This window comes from Tursiops truncatus, chromosome 4, assembly GCF_011762595.2.
Source record: "Tursiops truncatus isolate mTurTru1 chromosome 4, mTurTru1.mat.Y, whole genome shotgun sequence".
Taxonomy (NCBI): Eukaryota; Metazoa; Chordata; class Mammalia; order Artiodactyla; family Delphinidae; genus Tursiops; species Tursiops truncatus.
Window position 1 is genome coordinate 61,021,674 of NC_047037.1, and position 19,354 is coordinate 61,041,027.

General features: G+C 52.1%; 1 protein-coding gene across 4 annotated transcripts in view; it reads left to right on the forward strand.

Moving 5' to 3' along the window:
• ECE2 (endothelin converting enzyme 2) overlaps window positions 1-16,515 on the forward strand; it is a 33,490-nt gene extending 16,975 nt beyond the window's left edge. Inside the window, exons 1-19 of one of the 4 annotated variants that reach the window (XM_019946171.3) lie at window positions 2,655-2,905; window positions 3,174-3,398; window positions 3,608-3,743; window positions 3,963-4,178; window positions 4,636-4,760; window positions 4,877-5,023; window positions 5,176-5,241; window positions 9,013-9,201; window positions 9,902-10,044; window positions 10,328-10,442; window positions 11,819-11,929; window positions 12,869-12,967; window positions 13,075-13,152; window positions 13,668-13,771; window positions 13,950-14,060; window positions 14,186-14,253; window positions 14,435-14,625; window positions 14,733-14,828; window positions 15,537-16,515. In XM_019946171.3, the coding sequence (XP_019801730.1) occupies window positions 2,867-2,905; window positions 3,174-3,398; window positions 3,608-3,743; window positions 3,963-4,178; window positions 4,636-4,760; window positions 4,877-5,023; window positions 5,176-5,241; window positions 9,013-9,201; window positions 9,902-10,044; window positions 10,328-10,442; window positions 11,819-11,929; window positions 12,869-12,967; window positions 13,075-13,152; window positions 13,668-13,771; window positions 13,950-14,060; window positions 14,186-14,253; window positions 14,435-14,625; window positions 14,733-14,828; window positions 15,537-15,713 (2,436 nt within the window). In that variant the 5' untranslated portion in view covers window positions 2,655-2,866 and the 3' untranslated portion in view covers window positions 15,714-16,515. Of the gene's footprint in view, window positions 1-2,654; window positions 2,906-3,173; window positions 3,399-3,607; window positions 3,744-3,962; window positions 4,179-4,635; window positions 4,761-4,876; window positions 5,024-5,175; window positions 5,242-9,012; window positions 9,202-9,901; window positions 10,045-10,327; window positions 10,443-11,818; window positions 11,930-12,868; window positions 12,968-13,074; window positions 13,153-13,667; window positions 13,772-13,949; window positions 14,061-14,185; window positions 14,254-14,434; window positions 14,626-14,732; window positions 14,829-15,536 lie in introns of those variants that run through there. The other 3 variants (XM_073803948.1, XM_073803950.1, XM_073803949.1) reach the window with 3 other exon arrangements.
• Window positions 16,516-19,354: the final 2,839 nt, after the last annotated feature.

Sequence of the window (19,354 nt, forward strand, 5' to 3'; positions counted from 1 at the left end):
CATGGGTTTGATCCCTGGTCGGGGGAATTAAGATCCTACATGCCTCGGGGCAACTAAGCCCACGTGCTGCTACCATAAAGACCCAGCACAGCCAAAAGAAAAAAAAAGAATAGAGCAACTTCCAAGCCTTTTTATACATAGGGTACTTAACATGCATTCAGGAATAGCTGTGAACCTAATAAATGATTTGGGTAATCAAAGAGGCATGGAAAGGAAATGTCCATTTAGGCCAAACCTAGTGAAACTGGGAACACTGTAAAAGCAGGTACTGGCCTCTTCCTTATGTGGTTGCATTGAATTCTTACAACAATACACTGAGATAGGGATGATTGTTCCCACCTTACAGATGAAGAAAAGTGAAAGGTCAGAGCTTTCAAATAAATTAATATAGATTATACACCTGATAAAGAGTTGAGTCAGATTTGAGTCCAGGTTTGTCTGGCTTGAAAACTATGTGCTTCCCCTTACTCTTCCAGAGATGTGGAGAAGACTATCAACTAATGCTGGGAGGAAGTATATCCTCCTTTTGATTCATATTGCCAACCTGCTCTTCAGAGGGCTGTTAGACTGCCTGGGTTTGAATTCCAGCTCTACTGCTTACTAGCTGTGTGACTCAGCCTCTCTATGCCTCAGTTTCCTCATCTGTAAAATGGCTTCATAAGTGCCACGAGGATAAATGAGTACATCGAGGTAAAGCACCTAGTGCAGTGGCTGGCCATGGTACAGTGCTGTATAAGCTGGCTACTTACAGCACGTCATTGCAGCAGCCATGGGACTATTCTAATGAACCTGTTGCCAGAAAGTCCTTACAAAGTGGCTTTGCTTATACTCACATGGCCATGTCATGGTGGAATTTTCCATGTGGCAGGACTGACCCTGCTGCCATGTTTCGCTTCATCCAGGCTTGGGGGAGAGGGGAAAGAGGTGAGTGATGTGATGCCATATTGCCATCAGACTGAACATGAACAACTCCAGAGACTTGTCCTATGTGGATATCCCAAGGTCGTGCTGCTGCAGACCACAGTGTGGCTGGATGTGAAAGTTCCTTGCTCAGGGAACCCCTGACTAACCTAGAACCCATGTGCCTACTCTACCATCTGGGAAATAGAACAGGCTTCCTCCAGCCGTACAATTCTCATTTCTACCTATAGGATTTTAATAACAACAACAACAATAATAATAGCAGCTAGAGTACTCATTACACGCCACACATTGTCCTAAGCATTTTACAAGTATTGTTCCATTTAATTCTCACAACCATCCTTTGAAATAGGTACTATTCTTATTTCCATTTTACAAGAGAGGAAATTGAGTCCGAATCCAGAATCGTTCATCCTAACTATGACACTGTACTGTCTCTTGTTTGAGAACATGCAATTTGGGGGTGGAAAATGCCAAAAGACAGCAATCCAACATTTCTCAGCCTGATCCATTCATCACCTACCCTCTCTCAGCCACAAGAGCATTCCATGTTAGAAATGCTCACAGCAAGAGGTTTGAGAACTGAGGTGAGAGTCAAGAAATGGGTGGTGGATTTGCTACCATTCCAAGCCTTCTCAGGTCAAATCCATACACTCTTTTGCAAAAGAGAGGTGGGACGAGGATGAGGCACTTTAAAAAATTTTGTGGTAAAAAAACAAACAAAACAAAAAACTAGGCACTCTTCAGTGAAGCAGACTGTAACACCACCAGGCTTGATTAAGGAATGACAATATGGAAGGCAGATGGCAGATGCATAGATGCCACACTATTGCCTTTCAGTTAAATATTGCTTGGTGTGTGGGTTTTTTTTTTTTTTTCTTGTAAACCTCCCAAATAAAGTGATTTGCTTTCCTCAAGTTAGAAGTGTTAGCTCGTCTTTCCTTTAAATATCTGTGCATAGCTGTTTTTTTCCCTGCCGATTTGTCACCATCTGTAACCCTTCCTTTGTGAGATGATCTGATGACAACAATTATCTTGGAGAGTAAAAGTGCAGTCTTGAAACAACATGTAAGGGTGGACTCAGAGTGTGGGCTGTGTGTACATGATGCCTGAACACTTTGTGTGTGTTGTATGTGTGTTGTGTGTGTGTGTCCAGAACCTCAGTATAGAACATATGTTGGCTCTGGGTGCCTGGTGCGTGTATACATTTTGTGTGAATATGCAGTGTGTGCATTCTGTGAGTGGTGAGTGTGTGTGTGTGTGTGTGGACCGTGTGTCGGGCTGAGTGCCTGCCTGTGTACTTTGGGTCTATGCGCTCCCTGTATAGATATCGTGCTGACATCCTGAATGTGGGTCACCTCCTCCGTGCTGCTCTGTATGTGCTGGCTGAAGAGGGGCAGTGCGGACAGCTGGGGGAAGACGTTCTCCATGAGAGCACAATTTCTCAAAGGTGTTAAAGGGAATGGGGAGGGCCTGCAATCTGGGGAGTTGGGCCAAAAAATATCAGCAGGGTTTGGGCCTGGGTCAAAGGAATGTAAATTCCGGGAGTCTTGCAAGAGGGTGTTGCTGGGATGGGTGCTGACCACGAAGCGGAGAGGGAGTCTCCGGCGTTTCTGCAGGGCGGCTCGCTCCGGCTAGGGCAGCAGGCTGGGTGCAGCTCTGCGGGGCGGGCCGCGGGCACCCGGAAAGAGGACTGGGCGCCGGGCGGACGGCGGGGCGCGGCAGGCGCGCTCCTCCCCCTGCCCCACGTCTCCCCCACCCCTGGCGCGGCGCCGCGGGGGGAGGGGGGCGCAGGCAGGCGGGGGCGGCGGCGGCAGCGGAGCAAGTGGCTACGGCGACTGCTGAGATGAAGGGCGGTGGCGCGGCCGGGCCGGGGGCCGAGGCCATGGCCCCGGCGAGGGCCAGCCGGCGGGAGCCCTAAGGTGCCGCCGGCCCCGACTCCACCATGAGCGTCGCGCTGCAGGAGATGAGCGGCGGCGGCAACGTGAGTGGGAGCCCCGGGGGAAAGGACCGGGGTTGGGGGGAGGCAGAGGGGCAGGCGGCGTCGGGAAGGGGCTCCGGCTCGCGGAGAAGGGGCTGCGAACTTGACGGGCGGGGGTCGGAGGGACCCAGGCCGGAGAGCTCGGTGGGCGGGAGGGAAGGAGCCCGCACTTCATGCAGGAGGGGCCCCGCCGGGCAAGGGGCGCCGGGGCAGGGCAGTGGGCGCGCAGCTCTGTCTGCCTGACCTGGGTTGGCGCCCGACTGTCTGGCAGATGGTGGAGTACAAACGCGCCACGCTGCGGGATGAAGACGCACCCGAGACCCCCGTAGAGGGCGGGGCCTCCCCGGACGCCGTGGAGGTGGGCAAGGGGGTCATTCCTGTCTCACCAGGCCCCCGCCCTGGCATGACGGCCGGCACACCCGGGAGCTCTGGGTTGCCCTGGAGGGTCACCTGCCCCCACCTCCGATCCATCTCTGGCCTCTGCGCTAGGACTATGGTGAGGCGATTCGAAGTCATGACGTTGCACAAAACAGGCTGAGGGATCATCTCAGCTTGCTTCATTGCCCCTGTGCCCCAAGTTAGCCCCGTTAGCGTCTTTGCTTCATGGCTCTGGAAACTGCCTGAGCCTTCACCCTCTGGGAGGACTTCTGTGATTGGGTCGCCCACCTGCAGCTTGCTAGCTCCAGGTCCTCCTCTGTTCCCCAGGTGGGATTCCGGAAGAGGACAAGACACCTCTTGGGCTCGCACACCCAGCTGGAGCTGGTCTTGGCTGGTGTCTCTCTACTGCTGGCTGCAGTGCTTCTGGGTTGCTTGGTGGCCCTGTGGGTCCAGTACCACAGAGGTAGGTGGGCCCACTCCTGTCATCAGCCCTCTTAGCCTGGGGGCTCTGGAGGCAGAAGGGGCTGCTAAGGTTCTCCCTGGGTGGGGCCAGCCTTCCCCCAGCTGTTCTCCCTCCTCCCAGCCTTTCTGCTGTCACGACCCCTCCCAAAGCATTTGCCTCTCCCAGACTGACAGACAGTCCCCCCCCCCCACCCCCCCCCCCCCGTGTCCCCTGCCACAGACCCATCCCACAGCACTTGCCTCACGGAGGCCTGCATTCGAGTGGCTGGAAAAATCTTGGAGTCCCTGGACCGTGGGGTGAGCCCCTGTGAAGACTTTTACCAGTTCTCCTGTGGAGGCTGGATTCGGAGAAACCCTCTGCCTGATGGGCGTTCTCGCTGGAACACCTTCAACAGCCTCTGGGACCAGAACCAGGCCATACTGAAGCACCTGCTCGGTAAATGGGCCTGTCCGGGAGGCACTGAGCCAAGTACATGCCTTGTTCCCAGCACAGGGCTCGGCACTTAGTAGGTACTCAAGAAATGTCCATGAATGAATAAGTGGATGACTGCCACCACTCCTGGCGTAGGGGATACAGAGAGCAGGGGGCTCCTGAGGGGTGGAGATGAGTTTGAGGGGGCAGACCTCTGAGGTTAATGAAGGGACTCCTCTCTGCACTCTGGAACACTGTTGAGGTGTGGTAGGCACCAGGGAGTCTGTAGTGCTTAGAGATCTTTGAGAGTCTCCCTGGACAGGGGAGAGGAAGCTACTCTTTGCTGTGGCAGACAGTCTTCCTGGGTCTACATTAGGAGGACTACCCCCTTGAGAAGGCAAGGAGAGGGATCAAGCAAGGGTCCAGGACCCCTCTTAGCAGTCAGCATGGTTGCCACCCGGACCTGTGTTCTATTCAACAGAAAACACCACCTTCAACTCCAGCAGTGAAGCTGAGCGGAAGACACAGCGCTTCTACCTCTCCTGCCTACAGGTGGAGCGCATTGAAGAGCTGGGAGCCCAGCCGCTGCGAGACCTCATTGACAAGGTAGGCCCCGGGGATGGGCTGCAGGTAGGGGAGCAGCACAGGCCTTGGGAGAGGATGTGGCCCCAGAAAGCTTTAGAGGCCCCTGTTCCAGAGGCGCCACCATGGTCTCTACTCAGATTGGTGGTTGGAACATTACGGGGCCCTGGGACCAGGACAACTTCATGGAGGTGCTGAAGGCAGTAGCAGGGACCTACAGGGCCACCCCCTTCTTCACTGTCTACATCAGTGCCGACTCTAAGAGTTCCAACAGCAATGTTATCCAGGTACTGGGCTGGGGAAGGGTGGGGAGGGACTTACGGACTATTTGCTGAGACCAGACTCCCCTCCCCTGTGCTGGGCTGGCTGGGGTGGCTCCCCCCGCACAAGAGTCCAGATTTCATGGGGGGAGGACTCACTCCTCACCTTGCTATTGCAGGTGGACCAGTCTGGGCTCTTTCTGCCCTCTCGAGATTACTACCTAAACAGGACTGCCAATGAGAAAGTAAGGAGCATCCTCAGAATATCCACCCTGACCCCCCTGTTGAGCTGGGCTGATCCCTGTTTACTTTTCCCTTTACCCAGGGTCAGAGTGGCGAAGGTGAGCCTATCCTGTCACCTAGTGAGCCGACTACCATTCCTTCTTTCTCTCTTCGTTCTCCCCTCCCTGCATTCTTCCCTCCCTCCTTTCTTCCCTTCCTTTTCCTTTCTCCCTTCCTCTTCCCTTCTTTCCTTCCTTCCTTTCTCTTACTCTTCCAGGAAAACATTTTACAGGCACCTGCTGTGAGACGTACATTTCAGAGCCACTGTCATAGGAAGCTTTCAGTGTAGATGGGTTCACAGACCTAGACAGCCGAGAACACGGCTCAAAAGAGGGCCTCTGGGACTCAGGAGAGACCTGGCAGCCAGAGAAGTTTTCCTAAGAAGGTTGCATTTGAGTTAGGCCCTGTAGAATATCTAGGACTGGGTGAGGGCATGCTCAGATTTTAAACAAAAGTGTTGAAGAAGGAAAAGCTAAGGCGTGTTTGGATCACAGGAAGTGGTCCAGTTTGGCAAAGTGTAGAGCTCAAAGCAGATGAGAGGGTGGAAAAGTGGGTAGGAACTAGTTTGGGAAGGCAGTATGGCTGGGTGTGAAAAGTAGATGCAAGAGAGGGAGCCTGGAGATCAGTTAAGAGTGTCTGCAGTACTCCAGGCTCTGAGTCTGTGAGGACCCAAATGGCAGAAGTGGCAGAAGGAAAGTCAGGAAGGGGAGGATGCAAGAGACATAATCAAGGCCAAATCATGAATTGTTGATGCCTGGATGTTAGAAGAGAGGAGTAGAAGGAGGAACAGGTAAAGATAGTTGAGGCTGTGCACCTGAGTGATGGTGGAGTGGAGGGGTCCTTAGAGAATTCGGGATGCCTACAGGGAGAACCAGCTTCAAGCACATTGGGGAGGTGGTGATATCACAGGAAAAAGGCAGACTTTGAAGTCAGACCTTGATTTTAATCCCAGCTTGACAGCTTGGTGCAAGTTGATTAAGCTCTCTGAGGCTGTTTCTTCATCTGAAAAATGGGGATCACAGCATCTACCTCATGTAGTGCTTGGAGGCAGGAGGAAGATGCAAGTTTACGCTTCTGCACGTGGCAGACCCTTAGGGAGTGGGAGCTGCTCGTTTCAGACGTGTGAGTGTGAGGGAACTGGGTACCATCTCTGTACAGAGGTCAGCAGACAGCTGTGAAAGCTGGGTGGGGTCCTGGAGAGAGCACGGGCCTGGAGGGAGCCAAAGGCTTGAGGGGCATCTCCTTAAAAGCCTAGACAAAGGCTTAGGAGAAGTGAGAGAAAGGGCAAGACTAGAGAAGGAAAACAAGGAGATCCTTGGGACTTCCCTGGTGGCGTAGTGGATAAGACTCTGTGCTCCCAACGCAGGGGGCCCAGGTTTGATCCCTGGTCCGGGAACTGGATCCCACATGCATGCCGCAACTAAGAGTTTGCATGCCACAACTAAGGAGCCCGTGTGCTGCAAGTAAGACCCGGTGCAACCAAATGAATAAATAAATACTTTTTTTAAAAAAAGAAGGAGGAGATCCTTGTATTTCAAGGGCAGCGGGAGAAAGAGAGACTTCTGTGGGGAAGGATAACCAAGAGGGGTGTTTGTCCTTCTCCCATTCGCTCCCAAACACTTACCAAGCATCCCTCAGCCAGACCCTCTGCTACCATGTGGTGAACAAGACACTGCCACTCAGTGGGAGAGAAAGCATGAAATGGCCAAGTGCAGTTATCCTTTGTACAGTTGCTGGGACTGTTGTAAGAGGAGGAGCATGGCATTCCGAGAGTGCAGTAACAGGCAGCCAGCCTGGTCCTAGGGTGAGGGTTGGCTGTGGGAAGGGAGAGGGTTCTAGGCAAAGGGAACAGCTGATGCAAAGGCTCTGAGGTGGGAAGGGGTGTGACTTGTTGACAGATCAGAGAGGGGAGTGGGAGGGGAGAGTGGGCCAAGTCCTTCTGGACAGGTAGGTGGAGTCATGGTACACATAAACACTATGGGTCAAGTTGAGCATTTATCCCAAAAGAAATGGAATAGGAAACTCAAAAGTGGAGAGTGTTATGAACAGATGTGTGGTTTTGATATCACCTGAGTCAGGGGAGGAATTTTGAGAATTCAGGAGAGAACCACATGCTCTGACCCCCAGGAAAGGGCAGGAGAAGCCTCGATTTACCTCTCAGTGTGTCACCTTGTCTTGGGTAGGAAGTCTCCTGTGCCAGCATCTAGGGGAAGCTGTAGTGCCAAAGGAAGTCTTGGGAATTCTCTGGCGGTCCAGTGGTTAGGACTCTGCACTTCCAATGCCAGGGGCCTGGGTTCGATCCCTGGTCAGGAAACTAAGATCCCGCAAGCCGAGTGTCACGGCCAAAAACAACGACAACAACAACAAAAAAACACATTAAAAAAAAAGGCAAGTCTTAAGCTGAAAGTAAGGAAGTAGGGAGAGAGGGGTAAGTGACCTGGGGGGTGGGGCAAGATCACTGGTTGAACCAACCATCCACTTTAGGAGCTGGGATGACTGGAATTGGTATGCAAACCTCTTCTTCTGACAGCAGCAGCAAGAAAGAGGGGAGGTGGGAAAAAGGAGTTATTTTGAATATCTTGATATTTGAATATTTTGCAGAGAATGGATATTAAGGGATCTAAAACTTCTCAGTAAAGTGGAAGAGGAGATGGCCTTTGGCAATGAAAGGAGCCCCGGGTGGGGCTTCAGGGCAAGAGTGACAGTGGTCCCTGGGAGGAGGGCCACAGGAAGTCAGTGCCGAGCAGGGCTGAGGGTCTGTGCATGGGTTTTCATCCATCAGTCAACAAATATTTATTGAGCACCTACTATGTGCCAGATGCTGTGCTAGAGCCTGAGACTACAGTGCAGAACAGAACAAACAGCCCCTGCCCCCATGCAGCTAAAGTGCCAGCAGGCTCTGAGGCGACATGGGTTTGTTCTGAGCCCAGGCAGTGCTGGGATTGTGGCCCTGGAGTCATCAGGCCTAGGCCACAACTCTGCCATCTGCTAGTTTGTAGTATGAGTCAAATCATGTAATCTTGCCAAGCTTCATCTGTAAGATGGAACTATATGGAGTTGCTGTGGTGGGCGCGGGGTCGGGGCAGATATATTACATGTAGAACGCAAGCAGAGAATTTGATACATGTATGTACATGTAGTCACTAAATATTTCTTTTCTGTGCTTTTCTCCCCCTTGGAGACCAGAGGGGAAGGCAGCAAGTTTGAGGCCTGGCAGGATGGGAGGTAGAAGGAAATTGAAGCCACTGTGGACCAAATTCCCCACTGGGGTCCACTCAGCTGTTAAGTGAGGGCACATGGTCACTGATGGGCTGGGAAAAGTAGAAGGGCTTTAGGAAATGAGAAGGCAGAGCAGTATGGGAAGCGGATCCATCCACTGGACAAATATTTACAGGGCTCCTGTGCTAGGCCCTATTCCAGACCCTTGGGATACAGTGGTGAATAAGCCGCTGTAACTTGGAACAGTGCTCTCCTGGAACTTACCTTCTCCTTGGGGAAACAGATGATGAACAGTTGCACAAATTAATAAAAAAAGATCCTAGCAGATGGTGATAAGCAGTATGACAGAAATGATGAGGGTCATCCAGGAAAGCTTCTACGAGGAGGGTCTGCAGACGAGACAGTGAGGAGGGTCTGCAGAAGAGATGGTGAGCAGGGGTAGCAGCCAGAATAGTCGTCTTAGCCTTGGGCAGGACTTGTTGCTGGGCTCTGAGGATGACTTGGGGCCTTGACAGGTGCTTACCGCCTACCTGGACTACATGGAGGAGCTGGGGATGCTGCTAGGAGGACATCCAGCCTCCACGCGGGAGCAGATGCAGCAGGTGCTGGAGCTGGAGATACAACTGGCCAACATCACGGTGCCCCAGGACCAGCGGCGGGATGAGGAGAAGATCTACCACAAGATGAGCATCGCAGAGCTGCAGGTGGGGCAGGCAGGGAATAGAGACAGCTGGGGGGGGGGGGGGGCCAGCCCCAGCACAGGCCACGCAGCTTCCCTTCATGCCATCTGTCTGAAGCAGCCAAGCCTCTCCTCATTTCCTTATTTCCTCTGAGCTTCCCAGCTGAACTGTTGCTATCCTGGAAGGAAAAGTGGTGTCCATTTTAGGGCACCCCCACTGGGCCATCCCTTGGTCCCTTTTGTATTGCCTGGGGATGCATAGAGGGATTATGTTAAAAATCCATGACAACTTGTACAAGATGTCCACAAAACAATCAGAAGAGAAATGGAAGCATCTCCTGGAGGGCCCTTACTGTGCCAGGCATCAGCCTCTTAGTCGTTGGATTATGGAAAAGTTGGGTAAGGGGGAGTTCTGGAGGAGAGGCCAGGTATGTAGGGACCCTGGGTGGTATCTGGGGAGTTTGTTAACTGTCTGAAAGATATTTGAATATCTGCAGTCCAACTAAATATCACACGTGGTGGTTTTCCTTGTACGATATGTGATTGGGTTACCTGATTGAAGAGCACCTAGGCCTGAAAACGGGTTTATGATAGGAAGGGGCCTCCGAGCAGCTAGTAGCTGTTGCTATGACAATGGAAAGGGCTCCCAGCTTGAGTGTATCAGTGGGGGAGTGGTCTGCTGAAAGCCAAGGGGGCAGGGACGCTTGCGATTTTTTTGCTTACAGGCCCTGGCGCCCTCCATGGACTGGCTGGAGTTCCTGTCCTTCTTGCTGTCGCCGCTGGAGCTGGGTGATTCTGAGCCTGTGGTGGTGTATGGGACGGATTATTTGCAGCAGGTGTCAGAGCTCATCAACCGCACAGAGCCAAGGTGGGGGGTGGAGCCCAAGGTGTCAGGGGTGGGGCTCAGGGCTCTGTGCAGGCTCTTCCCCTAGGCCAGGGCTTCGGGGGACCCACTTGTGGTCTCTATTTCCACACCTAGCTCCAACCTGACTTTTACAGGCAGGTGTGTGGTCCCAGGGTAAGAGAGAGGGATTATGGGACAGCTCCCACACGTGCCTCTCGGGACTCCTGCTGTCTGCATGCTGGTAGAGCTGGTTTGGGGTGGAAATGTTACCTGCCTTTACCTTATGTTCTGGCTACCTGAATGCCAGTGTCCTGAACAATTACCTGATCTGGAACCTGGTACAGAAGACAACATCAAGCCTGGACCGCCGCTTTGAGTCTGCACAAGAGAAGCTGCTGGAGACCCTCTATGGCACCAAGAAGGTGGGCTTTCTGACTCTGCTCCCACCTTCCAATCCAGTCAGGCTGACACTTCACACCCACTGTGTGTCAGGCACCATTTGCACATGGAGCATAGGATTAGGAATCAGGCTGACTTGGGTTCCATTCCTAACTCCTCTATTTCTTGGCCTATGGGACCTTGAGCATATCCCCCCCACCTCTCTGACTCTCCATTTCTTGGTCTGTAAAACAGGAATTTCTTGTGGGGTTGTTATGAGGACTGAGTTCACGTAAGTGAAGCACCTACCCAGTGCATGCTTTGTGTAGGCACTCAACTTTGATGATGAGGGTGAAGGAGAGAATGAATAAATGCAGTTCTTAGTTTCAAGAAGCCCTGTTAAGTGGGGGAAGGAGATGTGTAAACAAACATTATATTTTGGGGTGATAAGTGCTCACACTGAGTGACGAACCTTCTTTGTGTTGTAGGACAGAGGTGGAGACAGCACATTTTACCTGGGGGATGGGGGGCATTAGGAAAGTCTTCTCTGAAGAGGTGACATTTGAAGAATGAGTTCATCAAGAAAGCCAGGGAAAAGGGATTCCAGGCTGAAGGAATACGATGTGTAAATTCCCAGAGGCCAGAAGGAGCGTGGTAGTTTTGCATGTGTTCTGGCATGACTTTGAGGACAGGGCACCGGAGAGGCCGAGGGTGGTGAGGCGGGCCTGGGGCAATCCTTGGAGGGACCTGAACGCTGTGCCTAGGAAGCCTGGCCTTGATTCAGGGATAGAGAACCTGGGATGGTTTTAAGCAGAGGTGTAACCTGGTTGGATTTATGTATTAGATCATCTTTCTGCAGCTAAATGGAAGATGGATGGAGAGGATGACGGGAGGGGGATGAGAATGGAGTCGAGTGTCTAGTTAGGAGGCCACTGCAGTCTTCAGGCAAGAGATAACAGTGTTACAGGACAGGGAAGTGACAACGGCGTGGACGGAGGAGACGATTAAGAAGCAGAGTTAGTATTAGAATCTGGTGATAGATTGAACGTGAGGGTAGGGAGATGGAGGAAGCTGGTGACTCCCAGGTTTCTGGCATGGGGGACTGACTGGATATAAGACTGCGAGGTGCAGCTGAGCAAAGAAACATCTGGACCCCAGTGGGCCTCTGAGAAACATAAGAGGAGGAGAGTGCTGCAAATAGAGTGGGCAGCACACATGTCCCTCCTGAGGTTACGTTGCTGGGGTTGGCATGCTTTGCGATATTGCCCTTCATTTTCCCTGGAGTCTGAAGGAGAGATGGCACCCCAAACCCAGGCCTCCTGTGTGCAGAGCGAGAGGGGTTGGCCCTAGAGACAGAGAAAGGCCCTCAGACTGGAGGGCAGAGCGATCTCCAGGAGGCCTGGCTCTTTACCCCTTCCAGTCCTGCACACCAAGGTGGCAGACCTGCATCTCCAACACGGACGACGCCCTTGGCTTCGCTCTGGGCTCCCTCTTTGTGAAGGCCACGTTTGACCGGCAGAGTAAGGAAATTGTGAGTCTTCAAGGTCCTTCCAACACTGCCCCTTGTTTTAGTTAAAATTCACCATTCATATTTGTATGTACCTACAGGGAAAAAATGTAGAGGAAATTCATCGACAAATTAACAGTGATTACTTTGGGTGGTTGGGATTATGAGTTTTTTTTTTTCTTTTAAAGTTTTCTGTGTTTTCCAGGTTTTCTACAATGAGTTTATGTTACCTATATAATTAGAAAAATAATGTTTATTTTTTAGGAAATGATGTTTGTACTTAAAATATTACCTATAAGGATGTAAATGGCAGTGTTGTTTATAATAGGTGAAAATGACAACAGCTTAAATGTCCAGCATAGGGGACTGGAAAAACAAATTGTGGTTAGGCTGGATTATGAGGCAGCCTTAAAACTGATGATTGTTAAGTGAAAAGAAAGTAGGTTATGAAATGTATATATGTTGTACAACATAATTCCATATTATACGTATATGTGTGTAAAAAAATGTATATATATATATGAATATCTCAGCAGGGGAAGACACTAGACATAGGTAGTCAAAATGTTGAAAGGAGTTATCTGTGAGGGATAAGATTTTAAATGGTCTATTTTCTTCTTCAGCTCTTCTCAATTTTCCACATTTTCTGCTATTAGTGCCTTCTTTTCATAATTGGATAAAAATCAATGCACTACATTAAATTATAATGTTAATTCAGTTAACTTATTGTCAGTTTTTTGATTAATTAGAAAAAAAGCCACCACAGTCCCAGTACCTTCACAAATCATGTTTCCTTCTCATCCTGCCCAGATGCTCAGCCTTATTTCAAGAGTCTGGGTACTCCCATGTGCTCCCCTGGAAGGACAGGGATGGGGCACTAGGGGGGATGGGGCACTAGGGTAGATGGGGAAAAAGGATGCTTTAATGCGAGTGGGAGGCAGACTTGTGCACCCTCCCTCCCAGGCAGAGGGGATGATCAGCGAGATCCGGACTGCCTTTGAGGAGGCCCTGGGACAGTTGGTTTGGATGGATGAGAAGACCCGCCAGGCAGCCAAGGAGAAAGTGAGCAGTGGCCAGGGTTGGGGTGCCATCTTGAGGTGAGGATGGAGAATACAGTTTTGGTGCTGGGGGGAGCCTGGGGAGGGAAACCCTTAACCTGGTCTCTTTAGGCAGATGCCATCTATGATATGATTGGTTTCCCAGACTTCATCCTGGAGCCCAAAGAGCTGGATGATGTTTATGATGGGGTGAGTACCCTGCCCATCAGTACTGAACCTTAGCCCTGTGGGGGGCACAGGGCTCAGGAATGGGAGCTCAAGCACTGAGAGGGAAGGAGATACTTGTTGGTGCCTTTCAGAGGCAAGTGCAGGCAGCCAGCATTGCTCAAGTGCTGGCTGTGTGCCAGGCTGCAGGCCAGACAGCAGTAGAATGCAGTGTTCACAAGCAGGGATTTGTAGTCAAACCTGTTTTTACCTAACTGTAACCTTGGACCTCTCTGGGCCTCAGTTTCTTCATCTGTAAAAGGGAGTCCTATTAGCACTTACCTGATAGGATTGTTGTGAGAATAAAAGGAGATAGTATTAAAAAAAAATAAAGCAGCTGCAACATAATATTGGCAATTATTATTTAGTAGCTATTTTACACCCATTTTACAGTTGAAGAAACTGAGGCTCAGAAGGGTGCTAATTAGTAGCCAAACTGGGACTATTATCTTCTCCAACGTGTTCTCTCACTGGCTTTCTACTTCCTCCCATTCCCACAGTATGAAGTGTCTGAAGATTCCTTCTTCCAGAACATGTTGAATTTGTACAACTTCTCTGCTAAGGTGATGGCTGACCAGCTCCGCAAGCCTCCCAGCCGGGACCAGTAAGAATGGGGGCTGCAGACACTTGGGGCAGCAGGAGACGTAGGGGAGGTTTCCAGGGCTGAGGGAAGGGGATGGCAAGATGGATCCCAAATGAGGCACGAGGTTCTTCTAGAATGTAGGTCAGGGCTGCTGGGCATCGAGAGAGTCAGGCTCCGCCTCAGCTTCTCCCTCCCCCAGGTGGAGCATGACCCCCCAGACAGTGAATGCCTACTACCTTCCAACCAAGAATGAAATCGTCTTCCCCGCCGGCATCCTGCAGGCCCCCTTCTACGCCCGCAACCACCCCAAGTGTGTCTGAGGCAGGAGGGGCTGGGTGCTGGGGCCTGGGCCTGCGGGTGAGCTGGGAGCAGGGCTGGAGGTGGGATCTAGAAGTCCCCCCACCATGTCCTCACTCAACATTCCTCACCTACCAGGGCCCTGAACTTTGGTGGCATCGGCGTGGTGATGGGCCACGAGTTGACACATGCCTTTGATGACCAAGGTAGAGGTCCATGTAGTTGTCTCCTCCAGCCTAGAATTCCTAGTGGCTCCTGCAAAACCTTGGGATGTTGGAAGCAGGCCCCGTGGACCCCGGGGTCTGTGGACTAGGGCTGGTGGGGGCACTTGTGCCCCCAAGGGTTGAGTTCTACTCTCGGTGGGGTGCAAAGGTTAGTTCTCCTCAGGGCGCGAGTATGACAAGGAAGGGAACCTGCGGCCATGGTGGCAGAATGAGTCGCTGGCAGCCTTCCGGAATCACACGGCCTGCATGGAGGAGCAGTATAGCCAGTACCAGGTCAACGGGGAGAAGCTCAACGGCCGCCAGACGCTGGGGGAGAACATTGCTGACAACGGAGGGCTTAAGGCTGCCTACAACGTGAGTGGCCCCCTGGTAGCTGAGGCTCACCTGCCCTGGGGGGGCAGGGCACTGGGTGGAGCTGGTGGGCAGGCCCCAACAGACTTGCCATCCGTTCCCAACCCCAGGCTTACAAAGCATGGCTAAGAAAGCATGGGGAGGAGCAGCAGCTACCAGCCGTGGGGCTCACCAACCACCAGCTCTTCTTTGTGGGATTTGCCCAGGTATTGCCCTCCTGGGAGGCCGGGGGTCTGCCCTTCTCCTACAACCTCCTGGGCACGTCATTAGAAGTCTGGGGCACGCAGAAGGGACTGGGAAATGGGGCCGAAGTTGGAGTGTGGAAAGTGGTTTGGGAAGGCCTCGTGAAGCCTTTTGGCGGGGTCCACAAAAGCACGTGAGGAGGGCTGAGGAGGGAGAAGGCTTCAGGAGGCTTTTGCAGATCTCGAAGGGCAGGGCTGCCCTGCCTGATGGGGCAAGGGGTGGGGAGCGGGACTGATCTCCATGATGCTCCCGTGAGGTGGCTGTGGAGGAGGAAGCGCGGGGCCAAGTGGCTCTCCAGGGCTACCCAGGAATAAAGTAAGTGGCAGACTCAGCAGGGTCTCCTCCAGGTACTTTGCACTACAGCAGGCAGCCTCTGGGGGCTGGGTTTCTTCCCCTCGGACACATCCATCTAGGCAGCCCATTGTCCAGGCAGCTTTGAAAGGCCCTTAAGGAACTTGGGAGGGAGGGTGCTTTCTCCTCCCTTGGTGCCGATGGCAAGGGGTCGGGGCTGAGACAGCCCGGCTAAGGCCTCTCCTACATCCCTGAGGCTCCCGGAGCCCAGGGCCTGGGGCGGTGGTGCCGTGTGTCCCCAGGATGGCTCTGCTGCAACTGGGGCAGTGGCCTTGCCCGCACTAGACACCCTGTGTCCCCATGTCTGTCCTGGCCTGCAGGTGTGGTGCTCGGTCCGCACACCCGAGAGCTCTCACGAGGGGCTGGTGACGGACCCCCACAGCCCTGCCCGCTTCCGCGTGCTGGGCACGCTCGCCAACTCCCGTGACTTCCTGCGGCACTTCGGCTGCCCTGTCGGCTCCCCCATGAACTCAGGGCTGCTTTGTGAGGTGTGGTAGACTTGGGTTGGGGAGAAATGGCCAGCTGTTGCCAGGGCCTGGGGCAGTTTGCCCAGCGAGGCTGTCTGCTCTGCGGTTTGGAGAAGGCAAATGCCAGCTGGGCTGGGTCCGGCCCCTCCACACCACGGATGACATGAGTCCTAGTCCCTCCTCGACCACCACATCGTGCCAAGGCTTTGGGGGTGTCCCTGCCTCCAGCAGAGTCCCCACCATTCACTGTGACATTCTTCCGCGTCACCCTGCCTGGAGGATGCCTGGGCAGAGGGCACCAGTTCCCACAGGAAGGAGTCCACCTCTTCTGGTCCCAAGCTCCCTGGGCTTGGTGGCCACGGGGCCTGCTGTGACTGCCACATGCTGACCACGCAGGGCCCTGCTGGTGTGCCTCCCACACTTCTCCCCAAGGCTCACTCAGTGCTCCCTCGGGAGTAGACAGAGCTCCTTTCAGCCCCACCCTCGGGGTGGCCCCCACCCCGTGTTCTTCCTGCTGCTGCTCCTAATACTGCTGCCAGCCCTCGCTGACAAACCACCTGTGCTCAGTGCTTAGTGGAAGCCTTTACGAACCTTCCTGCCGCCTCCCAGGTTCCCTAGGCTCAGAGGGGAAGAGTGTACATGTAGGGGATGCTAGTCCCTGTGTCTCGGCATGCAAGACTTAGGGGATGACTGATTCTCCCTGGACCAAGCAGGAAAGCAGACAGAGCAGGGAGAGGGAAGGATAGAGTTTATTTTTACAGGAAAGAGGGTGGGGAAGGAATGGTCTTGGCCCTGTAGGACCCTGTGCCAATAAACAGACACGCATCAGTCAGCCTGTCTCTTCCTTCAGTCCTGTTTTCATTTACTCATTCTACCAGTATTTATTGAGTACCTGCTGTATGCCAGGTACTCTTATAGGCACGCATTTACTCACGCACCAGGCACAGGGGACTGAAATTTGAAGTCCCAAGAAGACAAAGAGGCAGGATGGAGGAATGGCATGAAATTGAGTCTGGCAAGTGGAGTACATCCTCCGCTCACTGGTGGCCATGTTCCATCACTGGCTGTTCTATAGCTGGAAGCGTTTGCTACGGCCCTCCGCTGGTGCATGCAGCTGGGTCTGACACTGAGTCTGGGTAACTACTTGGCCACGGTCGGCCTGGAAGACGGGTGGCCCTTACCCTGCAGTGGAGGGCGGCCCTGGCCAAGGTAGCATTTCACTCCCTGGAGCTTGGAGCACCAGCCTCTGCTTGTGGCTGAGAAGACATGCATTTCTCCATGTTCTCAAAGGCTTAGCGCTCCTGAGAGCCGCTCATCCCACCTACACACGCGCATCGAGGCCTACTAAGTTCCAGGCACAGAGACTGCGGGTTTGGCTGCCACCCTCCAGCACAAGCGAGGGAAACGGAGCATTTACTGATACCTCTGTGTTCCAGGCACTTCTGCTAGGTGGCTCATTTCTTTCTTCATTCATTTAGTTATACATTTATATATTCATAGATTTGTTTTTATAAGTATATTGATTACCAATAATGTGCCAGGCACTGGTGACAGAAAGAGGAATACGATGATTCCCTCCCTCAGGTGACTCTTCTTCCGTTGGCACTTTCACCTTCATAAGCTTGCCCGATCCTCGCAGCAACATATTTTCTAAGTGCTCCAGTTTCCACTTTACAGGTCTAACTGTAAACACTTCACTGCAGTAAGAGACCTGGATTGAAACTGAAGCTCTGACAGCTGTGTGAGCTTGAGCCGGTTCCCTAACCTCTACAAGCCTCAGTTTCTTCATCTGTAAAATAAGAACCAGAGCAAAGCGGTGGAAAGAGTCCAGTCTCAGTTCTCTTTAACATGCAGTGTTCTCCAAGGTGTAAGTAGGTGTGGGTTTATTAAGTTTGGAGGGGGAAGAGTGAAGCTTTGTCAGTGATTGCTGCTAGGGTCACTGGTTCCTGGGCGATGGCACCAGCACATGTCCCACAGTCTGTATCCTGTCACAGCATCAGACTGTCCCCATAAAGAGCTGTATGTGGGTCTCTGTCAAGTTACTTGGAACTGTGGCTGCTCACCAAGGGAAGGAAATTGCTGGCTACTAAGAAAAAGGAAAAGTGGCCTTGGGAACTCTAAGACCAAGGGAAAGCATGGCTTGAGTCTCTGCTCTGAGAGCAAAACTCTAGGAGGGGGGGTGGCAAAGTGTATTGGAAAGAGGAAGGCCGTCACATCTGGAAATCTGGTTCTGGCTCCAGTTCTGCCACTCCCCAGCTGTGACACCAGGCATGGCTTATCCCCTCTTCAGATCTCAGTAACCTTAGCAGTCTGTAAAATAAGTGGGTTGGATGAGATGATCTCTGAGGACTAGATCAGCTTTAATGTTTTAAGAAGTGAATTCATGGGCTTAGCAGGTTCCAGAACCCAAAGAAATATTAAGAAATGGCTTGTGAAGTTTGGGTCTTGCACAGAGTATGAGATTTATAATGTCAGTGTAATGATAGAGGAGATAGGGTTGGTTTCACAAAGCCTTGCCCTTCCCTTGACACCTGATTTCAGAGGCCAGCTAGGGATACTGACCAGCTGGCCATTGTGGCATTAAAACACCATATTTGCGGGCTTCCCTGGTGGCGCAGTGGTTGAGAGTCCGCCTGCCGATGCAGGGGACATGGGTTCATGCCCTGGTCCGGGAAGATCCCACATGCCGCGGAGCGGCTACACCCGTGAGCCATGGCTGCTGAGCCTGTGCGTCCGGAGCCTGTGCTCCTCAACAGGAAAGGCCACAACAGTGAGAGGCCTGTGTACCGGTTTAAAAAAAAAAAAAACAACTCCATATTTGCAAAGGTTGAAGTGTCAAATAATGATGATGATGATGATGATAATGAGCAGCCCTCATTTACCAAGTCCCTTTTTTTTTCTTTTTTTGCTTAAGCCTGTGCTAAGCACTTTAAAAACATCACCTCATTAAATTCCCACAACAACTTATAAGGAGGTCCTATCATTGTCTCTATCTTACAAGTGGCGAAATTAAGGAGAAAGATGACATAACTTCCAGTGTCAGCTAAGACATTGAAGTCCAATTTGGAACTCAGAGCCTCAGATTTGGGATTCAGATGTTCTTAATCACCACCACTTAGTCTGCTAAGTCATGGCAGAATTTAGACTCAAGCATATACATCTGCCTTCTGGGCAATTTTATCATGCTTCCAAGTGAGGCCATTACCAGCAGGTGCACTTTCATGGCCCCTATCTCATCCGGGCCAGGTACATGTGACAACCATGCAGCTGCAGGAAACCTAAGCACATGTTGACCTGAAATTAAGCCAGGTGGCACTGTTTGTTGAGCACTCTGCAGGTGCTTGGTTCCATGGGCAAGGCAAGGTGAACATCAAGTGACAGATGTAACCTCCACCCTTAGTAGCCTGCCAAACTGATAAATATGCATCTGCAATATGCTCTGATGTGTTAAAGCAGAAGGGGGAATAATGGATGGTGCTCCTGGGTGGACACATGAGAATAGTTATTAGTAAGGTGCTGGGCCGTACCCTACACTATCCCATTGGAAGTTTGACTAATTCCCATGCACAATACAGTAACGTATGCCAAACAGTATGGTTTCACACTCGGAAGTGCTCTCGAAATGTCAAGTTGGAAGAGAATCTCCATAAAATAAGCACAGTTTCAGTAGA